General features: G+C 40.0%; 2 protein-coding genes across 2 annotated transcripts in view; one reads left to right on the top strand and one right to left on the bottom strand.

Moving 5' to 3' along the window:
• The window catches only part of STARD9 (StAR related lipid transfer domain containing 9), a 106808-nt gene extending 102710 nt beyond the window's left edge, over window positions 1–4098 (top strand). Inside the window, 3 exon segments of the mRNA XM_059819917.1 lie at window positions 124–203; window positions 607–765; window positions 1807–4098. Coding sequence (XP_059675900.1) covers window positions 124–203; window positions 607–765; window positions 1807–1908 — 341 coding nt within the window. The 3' untranslated portion in view covers window positions 1909–4098.
• A 2989-nt stretch (window positions 4099–7087) lies between these two features.
• The window catches only part of CDAN1 (codanin 1), a 33196-nt gene continuing 26575 nt past the window's right edge, over window positions 7088–13708 (bottom strand). The window contains exons 23-28 of the mRNA XM_059819440.1: window positions 13133–13290; window positions 10875–10982; window positions 10430–10493; window positions 9029–9231; window positions 8168–8275; window positions 7088–7419 (exon numbers count right to left, since the gene is read on the bottom strand). Of these exons, the coding sequence (XP_059675423.1) occupies window positions 7294–7419; window positions 8168–8275; window positions 9029–9231; window positions 10430–10493; window positions 10875–10982; window positions 13133–13290 (767 nt within the window). The 3' untranslated portion in view covers window positions 7088–7293. The remainder of the gene's footprint in view (window positions 7420–8167; window positions 8276–9028; window positions 9232–10429; window positions 10494–10874; window positions 10983–13132; window positions 13291–13708) is intronic.

The raw sequence follows: 13708 nt of genomic DNA, 5'->3' as shown, positions 1-13708 counted from the left end.
AGGCAACAAGAATTCAAAATAAAATATGCATGTGCATTTAAGGGGTGGGGGGAAAACTGTGACAAGTTAAAGCTCTCAAAGTCTAATTCCCCTTTATTTTGTTTTTGGGTGTGTTTCTCACAGTATATTTAGTGACTGATACCTCCCTATGTTACCTAAAGCAACCCCGGGATTTCTGCTGCATTACTGTAGAAGCCAAAGAGGTAAAGTGAATGTTCTTTCTGAAGATTAGAGGAGTAATTGTTCTGAACTCATGGTTCAAGGACAAAGGAGAGAAGGAAGGAAAGCCCATGCTCACATTTCCAGAAGTGACAGTGTAATGGGAAGGCTGACAGGACACAAGTGAATTATGTATAAAACCCTCTTGTGAATGACAATTGTCAACTAAGCCCCACTAGGCAGTAACACAAGTGTTACACAGTATATTCTGGTTAGATTATGACAAAAAAAAATTTAATATAAATAACATGAGAACTATTATTTCTTATTAAAAGAGCTCTTTTAAGTAAATAATATGAGAAGTATGCCTCATGGAAAACAAAGAAAACATTACTATATGCATAAAATTTTTTTCAAATTGTCATCTTTACACTTTGTCACATGCAGGAGAACTTGTCTGTCTTGGCTGTTCAGTCTGTCTATGATGCATCCATGCCACACCCTTGTAAAGAAGTGGTGAGAGGGGAAATTTTGCCAAGTGCTTGGATACTGGAACCCGATGTAGTGAATGGAAGAGATATCACCAGAGTTATTTACATGGCACAGGTAAGATTCTGCTGTACGTCCAACGGCGAATGCAAAAAGCCATTATGTATCAGAACACTTAAGAGCTGGTAAGTAACAAAAAATGTAATCCTTATGCTATGCTGCATTAAGTTTATGAAGTGACCGTAAAAGTCACCTCCACTTCACACTGTTATCTAGCATGATGTACAGTAATGCAGAGAGAATCTTACTAGGATTTTGCTTAAGGATATGACCAAGTTTTTTACGGCATCTAAAGCTGCTCCCTTGGATACCAAGCCTCTTCTGTAAAGGTTTACTATCAATTTTAGTATATGCTGCGGACACAGGAAGTCCACCTCAGGTTACACTATTTTCAAAATTCATGGAAATACGTGTTGTTAACCTTTTTCTAACTGAAGTCATTAATTCTTCACACTTAATAGATACAAAAGAGAAATCAAGATTAGGATTCCAGTTAAGAAAATCCTGCCATCCATTTATTACAGACTCATCTGAAAAGTAGGCTCTCTTTGAGACAGTGGTACCAGGTACTTAAAAATGTCCAGAAGAGAATACCAAAATGTGTATAATTTGAAGTGCTTATCTGAGAACTAAATGGCATTAGTCCTTTAAACGTAACTATATAAAACATGTTTTTAAGACACAATTTAAAAAATATTATCTTTACATTATAGTAATTAGTATATGCATTTTACAATGCACATGTGATGTATATGCATCTTAAAATTTTTTATGTATTTTATATTGCACTTTAGTATATGCATATACATTTTCAGTAACACTGTATCTGTCTCAAACTAGTAATATTTAATCTAAGCTCAAACTCAAAAGCAGCGTGGGTAATACCTGCTGAAAGTAACATCAAATAGCAAAACTTTGAAAGTCTATGGAGTATTGGGAAGGAAGAGATACAACCACACAGTTTACAGCCAAATGCTATCATTACTACTTTTTTGCTTAACCTCTACTTGCAACATTGGAGCTATTCCAGGCTGGAGAAATGTTTTGTTCAAAACCAGGTACAAACCCAACATGCAGCCTTTCTTCTAATTCCTGCAGGTGGATCTTGGTGCCCCAGCTATCCCCGCGAGGCTCCTGAGTTCCATTGCTAAGCGACAGCCTCTGGTGATTGCTCGACTGGCACACTTTCTTGCTAGTTAGTGTTTGGTACAAAACTTGGACGCGTAACAGTAGCTGAGAGTTCACGACGAGACATGAGCATCTGTAAGGGTAATGTACTGTAAAATGCTGGCTCATAAGCCTTGCTTGAGGAGCCTAACTGCTAACGTTGGACTATACAAAAGCATAGTTAGAAAAAAGGATCATTTATTTTAGCCAACACTGCTCAGAAGAAACCCAGCAAGTTTCATGGGGAACCTGTCCTCCTGGAGACAGCTGTGGAAAACCTCCACGGAAGAGCAGGAAGGTGTGCTGTCTCTAGAAAGAGCAGAGGAAGAGACTTTGCTTTACAATAGCCAGCATCTTACATGCAGAAGTGTATTATTTAATTTCTGTTTCCAAGGAGCTTCAAAGATCAACCTTATTTCTTTAAGACAGTTTAGGCAGCAGTGAGAAAAAGGAAATGGAAGCAATGAAACACATGACAAACTGGAAACAGTACACCTATGGCTTGAGACCTTTTACAAGCTCTTGAGTAGAGCTGCAAAGACACTTTCTAATGTTGAGATAAGTATCAAATGTAGAAGTCCTAACAGTGTAGATACATCATTTAACTTTGCTAGCTGGCTATACTTCCCCTTGAGAAGGGAACATAAAACAGCACGATATCCGCTAGTCATCCTGCACCCTGGATAGACTTTTCTCATTTAATGGCTGACTACTTGCAGCCAGGATAAGGTATTTCAGATTGCCACTACACTATGCAGCATCAGTGGAAACCACCACACCTCAGGACACAGTTTTACTGCACTGCAGAATTAGGTGCTTTGAAATAAAGAAACCAAACTGACAGTTGTAAACAGTGACACTTTGTCATTAATAGGGAGTAGTACTGAGTAATCAGCTTGTTTCTAGAATTTAAATCCTGCAAGTAAGAGTAGCTCCAGCACTTTGCCACAATGGCTTGTCCCATCAGCCCTTCTACACTTTTACCCAAATGCATTAAGAGTTGAAAATCTAGCTTGGTCATAGTCTCATCGCACTTCTTTGTTCATAACATGACCAGCTGTCTCGCTGCAGTGAATACAGACTCTTCCCCTTCAATTACCTCATGGTATTTCTGTGGAACTTAGTCCAGCAATCCTGCTGTCAGGCTTTACATATTTGTTCAACACACTCCCTAGTTTGGTCACACAGTCCTACAGTTAAACAAAACCACAACCAACTCAAATACCTGAATAACTTCATGTAGTTCTTCAGCACAATGGTAAAGAATCACTTTAGATATCTAAGCAATAAAAGCTGCTATGGTGTGCTTTCTTTAGCTCAAAAAAAGCCCACATTGTTCAAGAAGCTGTTGCACTTTAAATTTGTCAAGTGAGACATAATGTATTCAAGCATCCACCTTACCAGAGTCAGCGTCTGCTACTTTAACACAGTTACCTTCAGTAAAAGATGCATTTTCCCAGCATACAGTGAAGTTAGCTGCACTCCCCACCTTTGAGTTCAGGAGCCAAGATCTACTTTCATTATATCTTTGCACAGGTGTAATTTTGGCTCTCGGCTTCTATGTTCCTTCCTGTTATTAACATATTAAGTTTTAAAAGAAAAGATAATAGCAATTTTAAATTGATATTTAAGAAAATAGCAGTTTTGAGACATACCAGCCCAAGGCTTTTTTTCCCCCCCTAAACTATAACAGGTAGGATAACAAAACCTTTCACTTAGAAATTTGCTTTATCTTTAGATGGTCACACTTACGATCTTAACAAACACCAATATACTACTGTTCTCTTTTGGTGATGCTCAACCTTTTATTAAAAGCAGGCCACATTGAGTCATGGCATGGTTCACTTCAAGTGTCATGCACCTTCCAGAGCCCCTCAAGGAAAAAAAAAGGGGCAACGCATTACAAAGTTTTCTGCAACTGAGCAAAAAGACAGATTTCCAGATTTGCAACCTGTCATAGAGCCCCCTCCCCTCTGGTGGAAACCAAGAAAGGAAGAGCAAACAATCCACAAAAGATTTAGCGCTTTGCTTTTTTCCCTCTTATTTTGGACATGGCACTAGTGATAAAGCAGTTTTTGTAGGAAAAACATCTAGGGGGACTCCTGTTGATCAACGATGCCAGTGCCTATGAAGGATAATGTCTTATTGTACAGTGCATCAGATGTTTATTTTTATATATACATAAGATTTTTTTCTATGTTTACAAATTAAGTTATTTATATATGCTTGTTTTGAAGTGTTTTTATATGCTATCAAAGCTAAGTTTTATTTTTATCGGTATTGAATTAATGTAACTTTTTTTTTAATACAATCTTCAATTGATACTAAAAAGCCTATTTATATGAATGTTTTCTTTTGCAAATATAACATTTTATGGTACCTGTTAATGTACGGCATTGGTTTGTTTGGAAGGAAGAAATAAAAACCCAGCAGATATCTAATTTGTTAATCTACAACAGGCAAAAACCAATTTCCTGTAAGTTACTGCTGAGCAGTAGATGATCAAACCAATTGTATTGTACCATCTCTGCTCTTAATCAAGATTGCTATTTTCATACCCACAATAAATGGTATTTTCTACACAAGAAAACGTGCCCCATGTTATTTTGCTCCAGCTAAGACACCCATCTATGGAACTATGCTGGATGGAGAAATAAAGGCTAGCTTGTGACAAAAGATGTAGGTCTCCTACTTACCCCCTGAGGAATGTGCACAGAATATGGATTTGTGGCACAAGAGTCAAGAAGCCAGCCACTGCTTAAATTTGGTTTCTGTGACGCAGTGCCTTGTCCAAGCAAAGGGGGTTTTTTTCATTTGTTTTGAAACAAGGCACTGGATGAAGCTTCTTCCTCAGCCCAGTCACACAACTCCTCTGACCTGAACAGCCAGCAGGAAGTTAATATAATGCCCTTTTTCCTCATTTTCTTTTGAGAGTTGTGAGTTTGCAGTAGGAAAGACTGACAGACAGAAGGCCACACACTCTGATCCAGCTTGCTGTGAGCGCTCTTCTCCCTACTGCTCTCCTCCTTGCGGCACGGCTTGCACTGCAGCTAGAGGCAGCGCACAGGGGAGAGGTACAATGCTTGAAGCACTCGCACTGAGCGGAGTCTACCAGCCCAGCAGGACAGCAGTCATGCATCCTCATGGGAGCGCTCCCACCGCTCAGCATCCCTAGGCAGAGAACACTGAGCTATACCACTATTCCTAAGGTTTAGTTATAAAGTCAGCTGTCTGGCTTTACAGAGCAACCGAGTACAGAGCAACCTGAGTACCATGGGATGGATGCCCAGGAGCTAGAGTAACTGCATTGAGACATAAGAACATGGTAACAGAGGTGTTTCTTACCTGCTGGTTCGCACTGAAGAACTGCCTGCCTTCTGCCCCACAGGGCACAACTACGCCCTCTGAACGTAGTAAACTGCTCCTGGGGCTTGGTCACCTTTTAAATAAAAATTTCCAAGCATGTTGTATTAGAGAAGGATACTTCAGGTATGTTGAGATCATGAAAACAGCTGTTGCCATGGTACAGTTTTACAATAGTCAAATAAAGTCAGTTCCAGAGCCAAGAGCACTTTTTTTACCATTATGGATTCCAGCTTCTTTCCCCTTCCACCACCCCCTTATAGAACAAAATAAAGTTATATTTCAGTATAAGCAAAGCAGCAGCAGGCCGGACAGGAAATATTACCATACCTTCTCTGCCCCATGTTTTGTGGCAAGGCACCTTTTTTGTACCTCGCCCCAGTACAAAGAGTTTATGTATCAACCACTTGAACAAAAACCAGGACATTTAATCACGTTTATTATGACAACAACTTGAAAAGCGATGTGCAGCAAAATGTCACATAACACTCAGCCTCAGGGAGCAGGTATAGTATGATGCTGTGTACTTGCTATTTCAATTTGTATTACCATGCCCTTGCTGCATACACAACATGCCTATTTCTAGGGACCCTCTGCTTCATTCACGTCAGAAAATCCCTAAAATAAGGCATGCAGATGGAACATACCACATCTTTCAATGCACTGCTTAGTAACCAAGTCAAGAAAAATCTCCATACAGTTCAGACACTGATGTGCCTCTATGGTTTCTCTCTGTGTGTCACATATTTTAACAGAAGCCACAGTTCTACCTGATTAGGTCTGTCTGTGGTTTTTCTTAAATCACTGACTCTAAAGATGTTTTAACCTTTTCTCAACTTATACAAGGAAGAGGCAAGTTAGTTAGCAAGCTAAAAAGCCCTGGGCTTCACTTTGTCCAGATGATGTTATTCTTACATAACACAGTATTTGCTTTCTGGAAAAACCTGCACTAATGGGACACTTCCAGACAAAACGAAATAATATTCTCACTGCTACGGGGGGCGGGGGGGGGGGGAAGAAATCCCATGAGACAGCTAATGAGCACCTAATCATATTCTGCTAACCACCAGCATTCCCTGCCCTTAGTGATGATCTAGCAGTAAGGGCAGAAAACACCCACTATCCTCCACAAAAAGGATTCCTTTCCAAACCAGCTCTCCAGAGGATGTCGCAGTGCTTTTTCACTACTTTTTTGTCTGATCTTCCAGGCAGTAGTATTCTTGCTGCAGCACTTCCTGTCTGATAAAACCCAAACTCAAGGCAAGAAGGATTATTAAAAACAGTGAATAGCAGACAGATGCCATTTACGTTCACATACTATAAAAGTGTCTTAAAAAATACTGTCATCTGTCTTCAGTAAAAAACATAAATGGATATTTTCTCCCTTATTTCTATTAAAAACCCCGGGAAATTACAAGTTCAGTTTCCAACAAGAGATGGAAAAACACTTAAGCATCTACATACTTTAAGAATAATACCATTGGTGTTATGGTGTATATATTTAATATGGTTTAACTTTTAAAATGAGTCTTAAAAAAATTAAAATCAAACCTTTGAAATTGAGCTTACAATGAAAAATAAATATAGGCTTATCTCCATGTCATACAGGTTCACCTCTTCCCTCCCCTGACAGTACAGTCTGTGTTAAAAGACAGCACGAGAAATCACATTAAGTTAAGAGAAGAGACGGCCACCAGGAAACCATCTCTCTGATCACAAGGTAACTTGTCCACTTGAATTGATTCCTGGGTTTGGTCACAGCCTGTTGCTGCGCAAGTACAAAAAGTGTCTACGAGTCTAAAAAAACCGGCTGCTCTGAGCCATGATCAAGGTGCTTAAAGGACTTTTGACTTGGAGATCCATTTGCTGATGTAAATCCTTCAGCATAGTCACCACGGCAAAATGTCCATGAACAGAAAGCCCAGTGCAGGTGTTGCACCATGACCTCTTATCTACAGTACACTCCCAGCAAAGAGCTTACAATGCATTCAGAAACACTACAAATTCCATTTGCATCTTCATTAGTAATTTTTGTCCACAGAGAGTCCACCTTCGCTAACTTTGTGCTGTCACAGTACCTAGAGATTGTCTGGTCAGCTCACAAGCGTTAGTCCTGGGCTTTTCTATACGATGTTCTGACATAAATACTCTGGACAGCATTTCCAGTTCTTTTAAGAAATCCTGTAACAAACAGATACAAACCAGAGAACCCTTATTAACAAATGTCAACAAAGAGGCTTACTTAATTTTTCTAGTAAAGAACTTTACAAGGTTAAACATGTTGTTGATTGTTTTCCAGCACAGAAACCTAGATAAGCTACAAAACTGATTCTAAAGATGAATGCCTGTAGGTCTACATGTTCAGTCTCCCCTCTAATCCCCACACCCTTCTCAGAAAAGATCACTGCCACAGTTTAAATGGTTAAAACACCTCCAATATGCAAGCGCTCACCAGCCTTGAAGTACTGTCCACTTTTTAGCAAGGGACTTGGGCAGTTTCCTGCCTTCTGTCTCTGGCTAGAATAGACTGACTCCTCTCACACCCTCGTGTTAGGAGACAAAGAGGTTTAAACGCAAGTCTGACCAGTTAAGACCCTTCCTAACATGTCAGTCTCAGCTGGAGCATGGAAAAACACATTCAGGCTAGAACTGAGAGCTAGTAACTGAGCCAGGTGGTCTCCAAACTGGCTTACAATTTTCTTGGAAATGTTTCCACTGCATGGGAAATGCTGGGATTCACACAAACACAGGTTTTCAACCGAACACTAGTAACAGTAATGAGCTTGCTGGAAGCCAGTCCTTCTGCTGCTTTAAGCAGGAACTATAGATACAAGATTATGGGCTACATCAAAAAGAACTACAAGGATTTACTGCTTATGTTGCTTTACTTTTTATTTCACTTATTGTTCACACACATCTAATTACTTACTGAGGGCCAAGGGAGCTCTTCGAGGCTATGCAAGCAACTCTCTATTTCACTACTTCTCATTAGTTCATGTTCTACAAGACCATGAAGCACGAAAAGGAACAAATCCCACTGCAGAAGAGAAAAAAAAAAAAAATCAACAACTCAAAAAGAAATAGATTTTGAGTTCATTTTTTATGCCTATACAATTCATGTTTTCCTTCTTGGATCAGAATGTGGAGAAAAGGAGTGAAAGGAGAAAGCACATTATCTATCTGGGTGTGGCAACGAAGGACACCAAAGAGCAACATCTAAAAATGAGTGAACAAAATTCCTTTAGTTCATACATTGTATCCTACCGTAAAGTCTCAAAATTTCTAATCCTCAGTTTCCAAACACACCAAGTATTTAATTCCTATGTGTTCAAGAACAGCTCGAAAAATTCTTTTATTACCTTCTGAAAAAGGTAAAGCTGGTTTTAGCCTGCAACTAAATAGGGTTCATAGTTGGGAATCTTATAAGGTAACAGCAACACGCATGTAAAAATGAAAGCTGAGAAAAGACACACGAATGCAAGCAATTAGAGAATCGCATGTGTTCAGTCCTCATAATTGCCCAGGCCAAATGGGCCATTTTGCCATTTGTTCCTAAATTAATCCGTGCCTTCCTGACAGCCCCCCAGACAGGTATCAAACACTGACAAGCAGTATGCAGTCCTCTTTTTCTTTGCTCCTGCAGAAACAACGCCAGCTAACAGCAGAGCAAGTCCTGCTGATCTCGTTCACACAAGCGATCAGTTAACACTGCAGGCAGGCACAACTCCTGCATGAATACAGCAGACCACAGTGGGTAACTGGCAGCTCCACAGATTGGAATAAGCTTTACCTCTCGCTGCTTAACTTCTGCAAGATAACCAATGTTCTTCTTGCTGAACATCAGCTGCACAGGAACAGGTGTCCCGAAGTCCTCTTTCCAGACAGAAAGCAGCAGTTTTAGAAGGCCATAGGTGGGATTACTCTTTACATACAGCCTCTCGGAGCTCTTCTGTGGGGACTTGATCCCGAGACTCAGCGGAACACGATCTGAAACTGAAAGAAAAGGAAGAAAGGTGAACCTCTATAGCTGCATTATTTTCCTGTTATAGTCATCATCTTGGTCCAACAGCACATTTTGCATAGTTGGTAGCTAAACAATCACTGAAGTAAAAACATTTAGTGAGAGCAAACCAGTGAACCTAAGAGGACTGGAGTTTACAAACATGCAAAATTAGGAGCTTTAAAACTATATAAACGAGTATTACATAGGAAGAGATTTATACTACTCAGATAAAGAATACCATTTGGTTGGCATATAGCCCCAAGTCTTGAAAGATGACTGAGTAAGTAAAAGTCAGCCTAATGTTTAATGAAGGAGGACCTAGGTGTTACTCCAAAGGAGAGGAGAGTGACATAGTAAAACAACATTTAAATCTATAAACAGATTAAATAGTTGTTCATAGTTTTGACTACAGGCAGAGTTGCGTAACTACATACAAGTCAAAGTAAAGCTGAACAGTGTTTAACTGCAGCTAAACATACAAAGAGGGAAGATACCAGATCTTCTTTGGTACAGACTAATGGAATAGGGCGGATTTACATTGTTGCCCCCCAGAATGAAATGTCACAATATTCAGATGTGAACTGCTTTCTGAAAGAATGAACCATGTATAAAACTTCTTAAGAAGGTTCTAAAACCTGGAAATTAGAAGGTTGCCCAGGGAGAAAACGCCTGCATCCAGATCGCTAGCTCCTGCTGAGAAAAACATTATATTTAACACATTAGAGCAAGAGAAAAAAATCCTGGAAATGCTCACAGAAGTCACAATACACAGAAAACAAGTTACCTCCATTCTCTCCAAAAAGAGCCACAAATATATCATTTAAGGGAACGGGCCCTTACTTTTAGGGGGAAAAAAACCACCCTCAGCTGCAACTTTTCAGAGGCAGAAATACTGGAAAACATACCACATATTTAAATGAAGGTATCAGTAAATAAAAAAACAATGGAGATGTGAACGAGAACACCAGATCTGAAGGACAGTTAGTCACAGTATAATGCTGTTTTGCAGAAGGTGGAAGGGAGTAAGAGTAACCACCCAAACTGACAGAAAAACAATCTGCAGACTCAATGACACCAAGGAGAATCAAACATCCACGAGCTCTAAATACTGAAGTCTCTGACCCCAAGGATTTGAGAGAGCTGTAATAACAGATTTCAGTCTTAAATAGCTTATCATGACTGACTTACCCAGCAAAGCAGCCAACTCAACCGTGCACTTTGCCAGCTGCTGTTCTGATGTGGGACACAGGAACTGGAAAACACAAAAAAAAAATTGTATCTTTGTCCCCATACTGCAGACTGGGCAAAACAGGGCTTCACAAGGGATAAAAATATCAGAGAGGAGCAGGCAATTTACAGCAAGAAGCACAGAGCTGTAATTAGGAGACCATTACAGACTGAAAGACAAGAAAAGATCATACATGAAAAGGGGATCCACAAAGGCTAATTTTAAGTAACAAGCAGATCTACACAGTATAAAAAAAAAAAAGCAGTGCAACTTCGTCACATTTGAGCTCAGACAAAAAACATTGAACTGAACTCAACTGTGAGGCACAACAAGCTAACAAGTTTACAGGTATGAAGACAGCTCAAAGTGGTCCAAGGGGGTTTTTTGTTGCTTTTTTACTTCTACCTTTCTGCATCGAAGTGTCTGACTCAATCTTCCTAGCAGGCACTCCAGCCAGACGTAGTCAACCACTTCACATTCATCCCGTGGGCCCACAGCAACACAGAGCACATCCTTGATGAAAAAGACAGCAGTAATTCACCTATTAGTATCCTGCACTTCCACAAACAGATCTTTGGACCTATGACAGATCAGTTCATAGATAGTCCTCAGGTCCTCATTAAAAAAAAAAAAAAAAAAAAGTTAAGCTAGTAACCTCCTTATTTCATAAGACAGATTAAAGCTGAATTTTTCACAACCTTACCTAGGTCTGATTTTCTACCATACTTCTCACTAACGTTATGAAGTCAAAGTAAATAAGGGCAACCCATTCATTGTTCTTAGAAGTAACTAGCTCTGAAAGCTCTAGATAAATCTGATAGCATGCAAGCAAGTCCAGGGTAGAAGTGCTACAGAAATCCAGAGTCCTCTTATATTGTCAAGGTAGCTTCAGTGTCAATAAAAGCTGAGTATGAAGAGCACTAATAGGGTTATGGCATGAAAACTGATTTAGCAAATTTTACAGGTGGCAGCACTTTCCATCACCAGCGATTTACCACCCAATATCAGAAACCCAGGATGGAAATCAAAAGAATAAAAAATATTTTAAAAGGTGTATTTCAAGTTGCCATACAAAAATATCTTCAAAAAGCAACAGTTTACAGAAAAAGCCCCTGGTTTCCTCACATACCTTACCCTCCTCTTTTTATTTTATCTCAAGCAAGAAAGCATTAAAGGATGTGTACGCATTCTTATACAATTGCTGGGAATGCAATGACAGTGAGATCCAGTATTATTGCTCAAACAGACAAGAAGCAACAAAAAAACCCCTGGCAGAATACATAAGGGTAAAAAAAGTGAGGTTTTTAGATTTATTATTTTCCTCATGGGTTACTCACAGAGGTTATATAATTGCATGATTTCTACAAGAAGAGTGACCTTTTAAAAGCCTGGGAGAAAAAAACAAAATGTAATTTGAGCCAGCTTAAATAGAAAATTGTTTGGATCTAAGGCTGTGTGCTGGTTTTGGCAGGGGTAGAGTTAATTTTCTTCATAGTTGCTAGTATGGGGCTGTGTCTTGGATTTGTGCTGGAAACAGTGTTGATAACACAGGGATGTTTTAGTTACTGCTGAGCAGTGCTTACACAGAGTCAAGGCCTTTTCTGCTTCTCACCCCACCCCACCAGCGAGTAGGCTGGGGGTGCACAAGGAGTTGGGAGGGGACACAGCCGGGACAGCTGACCCCAACTGACCCAAGGGATATCCCGTACCATACGATGTCATGCTCAGCATATAAACCAGGGGGAAAGCTGGCCAGGGGACCGCTGCCTGGGGACAGGCTGGGCATCGGTCAGAGGGTGGTGAGCAATTGTTTTCATTTGCGTCACTTGTCTTTCTTGGGGTTTATTTTATTGTTATTTTCCTTTTCATTAGATTTTTTATTATCATTATGATTTTATTTTATTTCATTTATTAATCTGTTCTTATCTCAACCCACAAGCTTTCTCACTTTTACTTTTCCAATTTTCTCCCCCATCCCGCTGGGGCAGGGCGGGAGTGAGCGAGTGGATGTGTGGTGCTTAGATGCCAGCTGGAGTTAAACCATGACAGGCTGAAATTAAGTCCATACCATCACCTTCTTTTTAAGATACTCTGATTCTCCCTAATTATAGCTGAATGAAGGTACAGATGCAGACTGGCAAAAATCTTTCAACAGATTAATACAGATTCATCTGACACTTAATTCAATGTAGAATTCTTGGATACCAAGTTCTACAGAACTGAAAGAACCAACAGGAAATACTTACTCTAAACAGAGACCAGGAGACTCTCCATAAAAAGAGTAGGTTTACAAAAAAGTAGCTACTTTGATATGCTTCAGCATACCGTTGTACACAATGCTCACCACACTATGGTTTCTATGCTACTTGTATCAAAAACACCACTGCCATGCTACCAGAAATGCTGTATTTGAGATAGTACTCCTGACCAGGGAACTCTGATCTACACACAGACAGCGAGCAGGGGGATGAAAAAAACATGGAACCTTTCCATCATGCTTCCTAAACACTCCTCACAGCCAGTTCCTTAGAACCCTTTAAAAAAAAAAAAACAAAAAACAAAACAAACCCAAAACCAAACCTAACCTAAAAAAAAACCGAAAACACACCAGGGTGAAAAATAAAAAGGGAGTAAGGGCAAGCCAGGAAGTGAACACTATGTACCTTAAGCTCGTTGATGATTTGGGAGGGAAATGGAGCGGAGTGCTGACAGCCTGGAGGGCAGTCCCTTCTCAACTCCAGAGCATCCTCGCTGGGCAAGGGAAGTCCTGGGACTTTCAGCATTCTGTTGAAGGTTGCTTTCACTTCTCTTTTGATGAGTGCTATAAAGAACAGGGAACAAATCCTGTCTACTTCAGCTTTTCTCTCCAGCGAGGCGGGCAACTGTTTCCAGATACTACCCTTATTAGCCTCTCATTCCAAGGGCAGTGGCGAATGAGGAAAAGACAGTTTACAGTTTCAAACCCTTCTCACTCTGAGCTCCCATTATATTTAATGGGCAGAGGCACAGGTGCAGAGAGTGTGTTAACCCACAGCTCTAAAAGGCAGCCACCCGTTACCACCAGGTACCACTGGCAACTCATCTCATTTTCCATCAAAATATTTCAGTGGGTTTAATGAACACAGTAGCTAAGCCAGGAACCAATGCCAAAGTAGAAAGCTGAATCAGCGTGATCATACCAGTTCAACCACTGTGCCCATGAAAGCCGTATGTTTTCTACCAAAATAAGTTTTGACCAG

This window comes from Gavia stellata, chromosome 7 (assembly GCF_030936135.1).
Source record: "Gavia stellata isolate bGavSte3 chromosome 7, bGavSte3.hap2, whole genome shotgun sequence".
In the NCBI taxonomy this organism is placed as follows: domain Eukaryota; kingdom Metazoa; phylum Chordata; class Aves; order Gaviiformes; family Gaviidae; genus Gavia; species Gavia stellata.
Note: the sequence above shows the minus strand (reverse complement) of the source record. Positions and strands in the feature narration are given on the sequence as shown.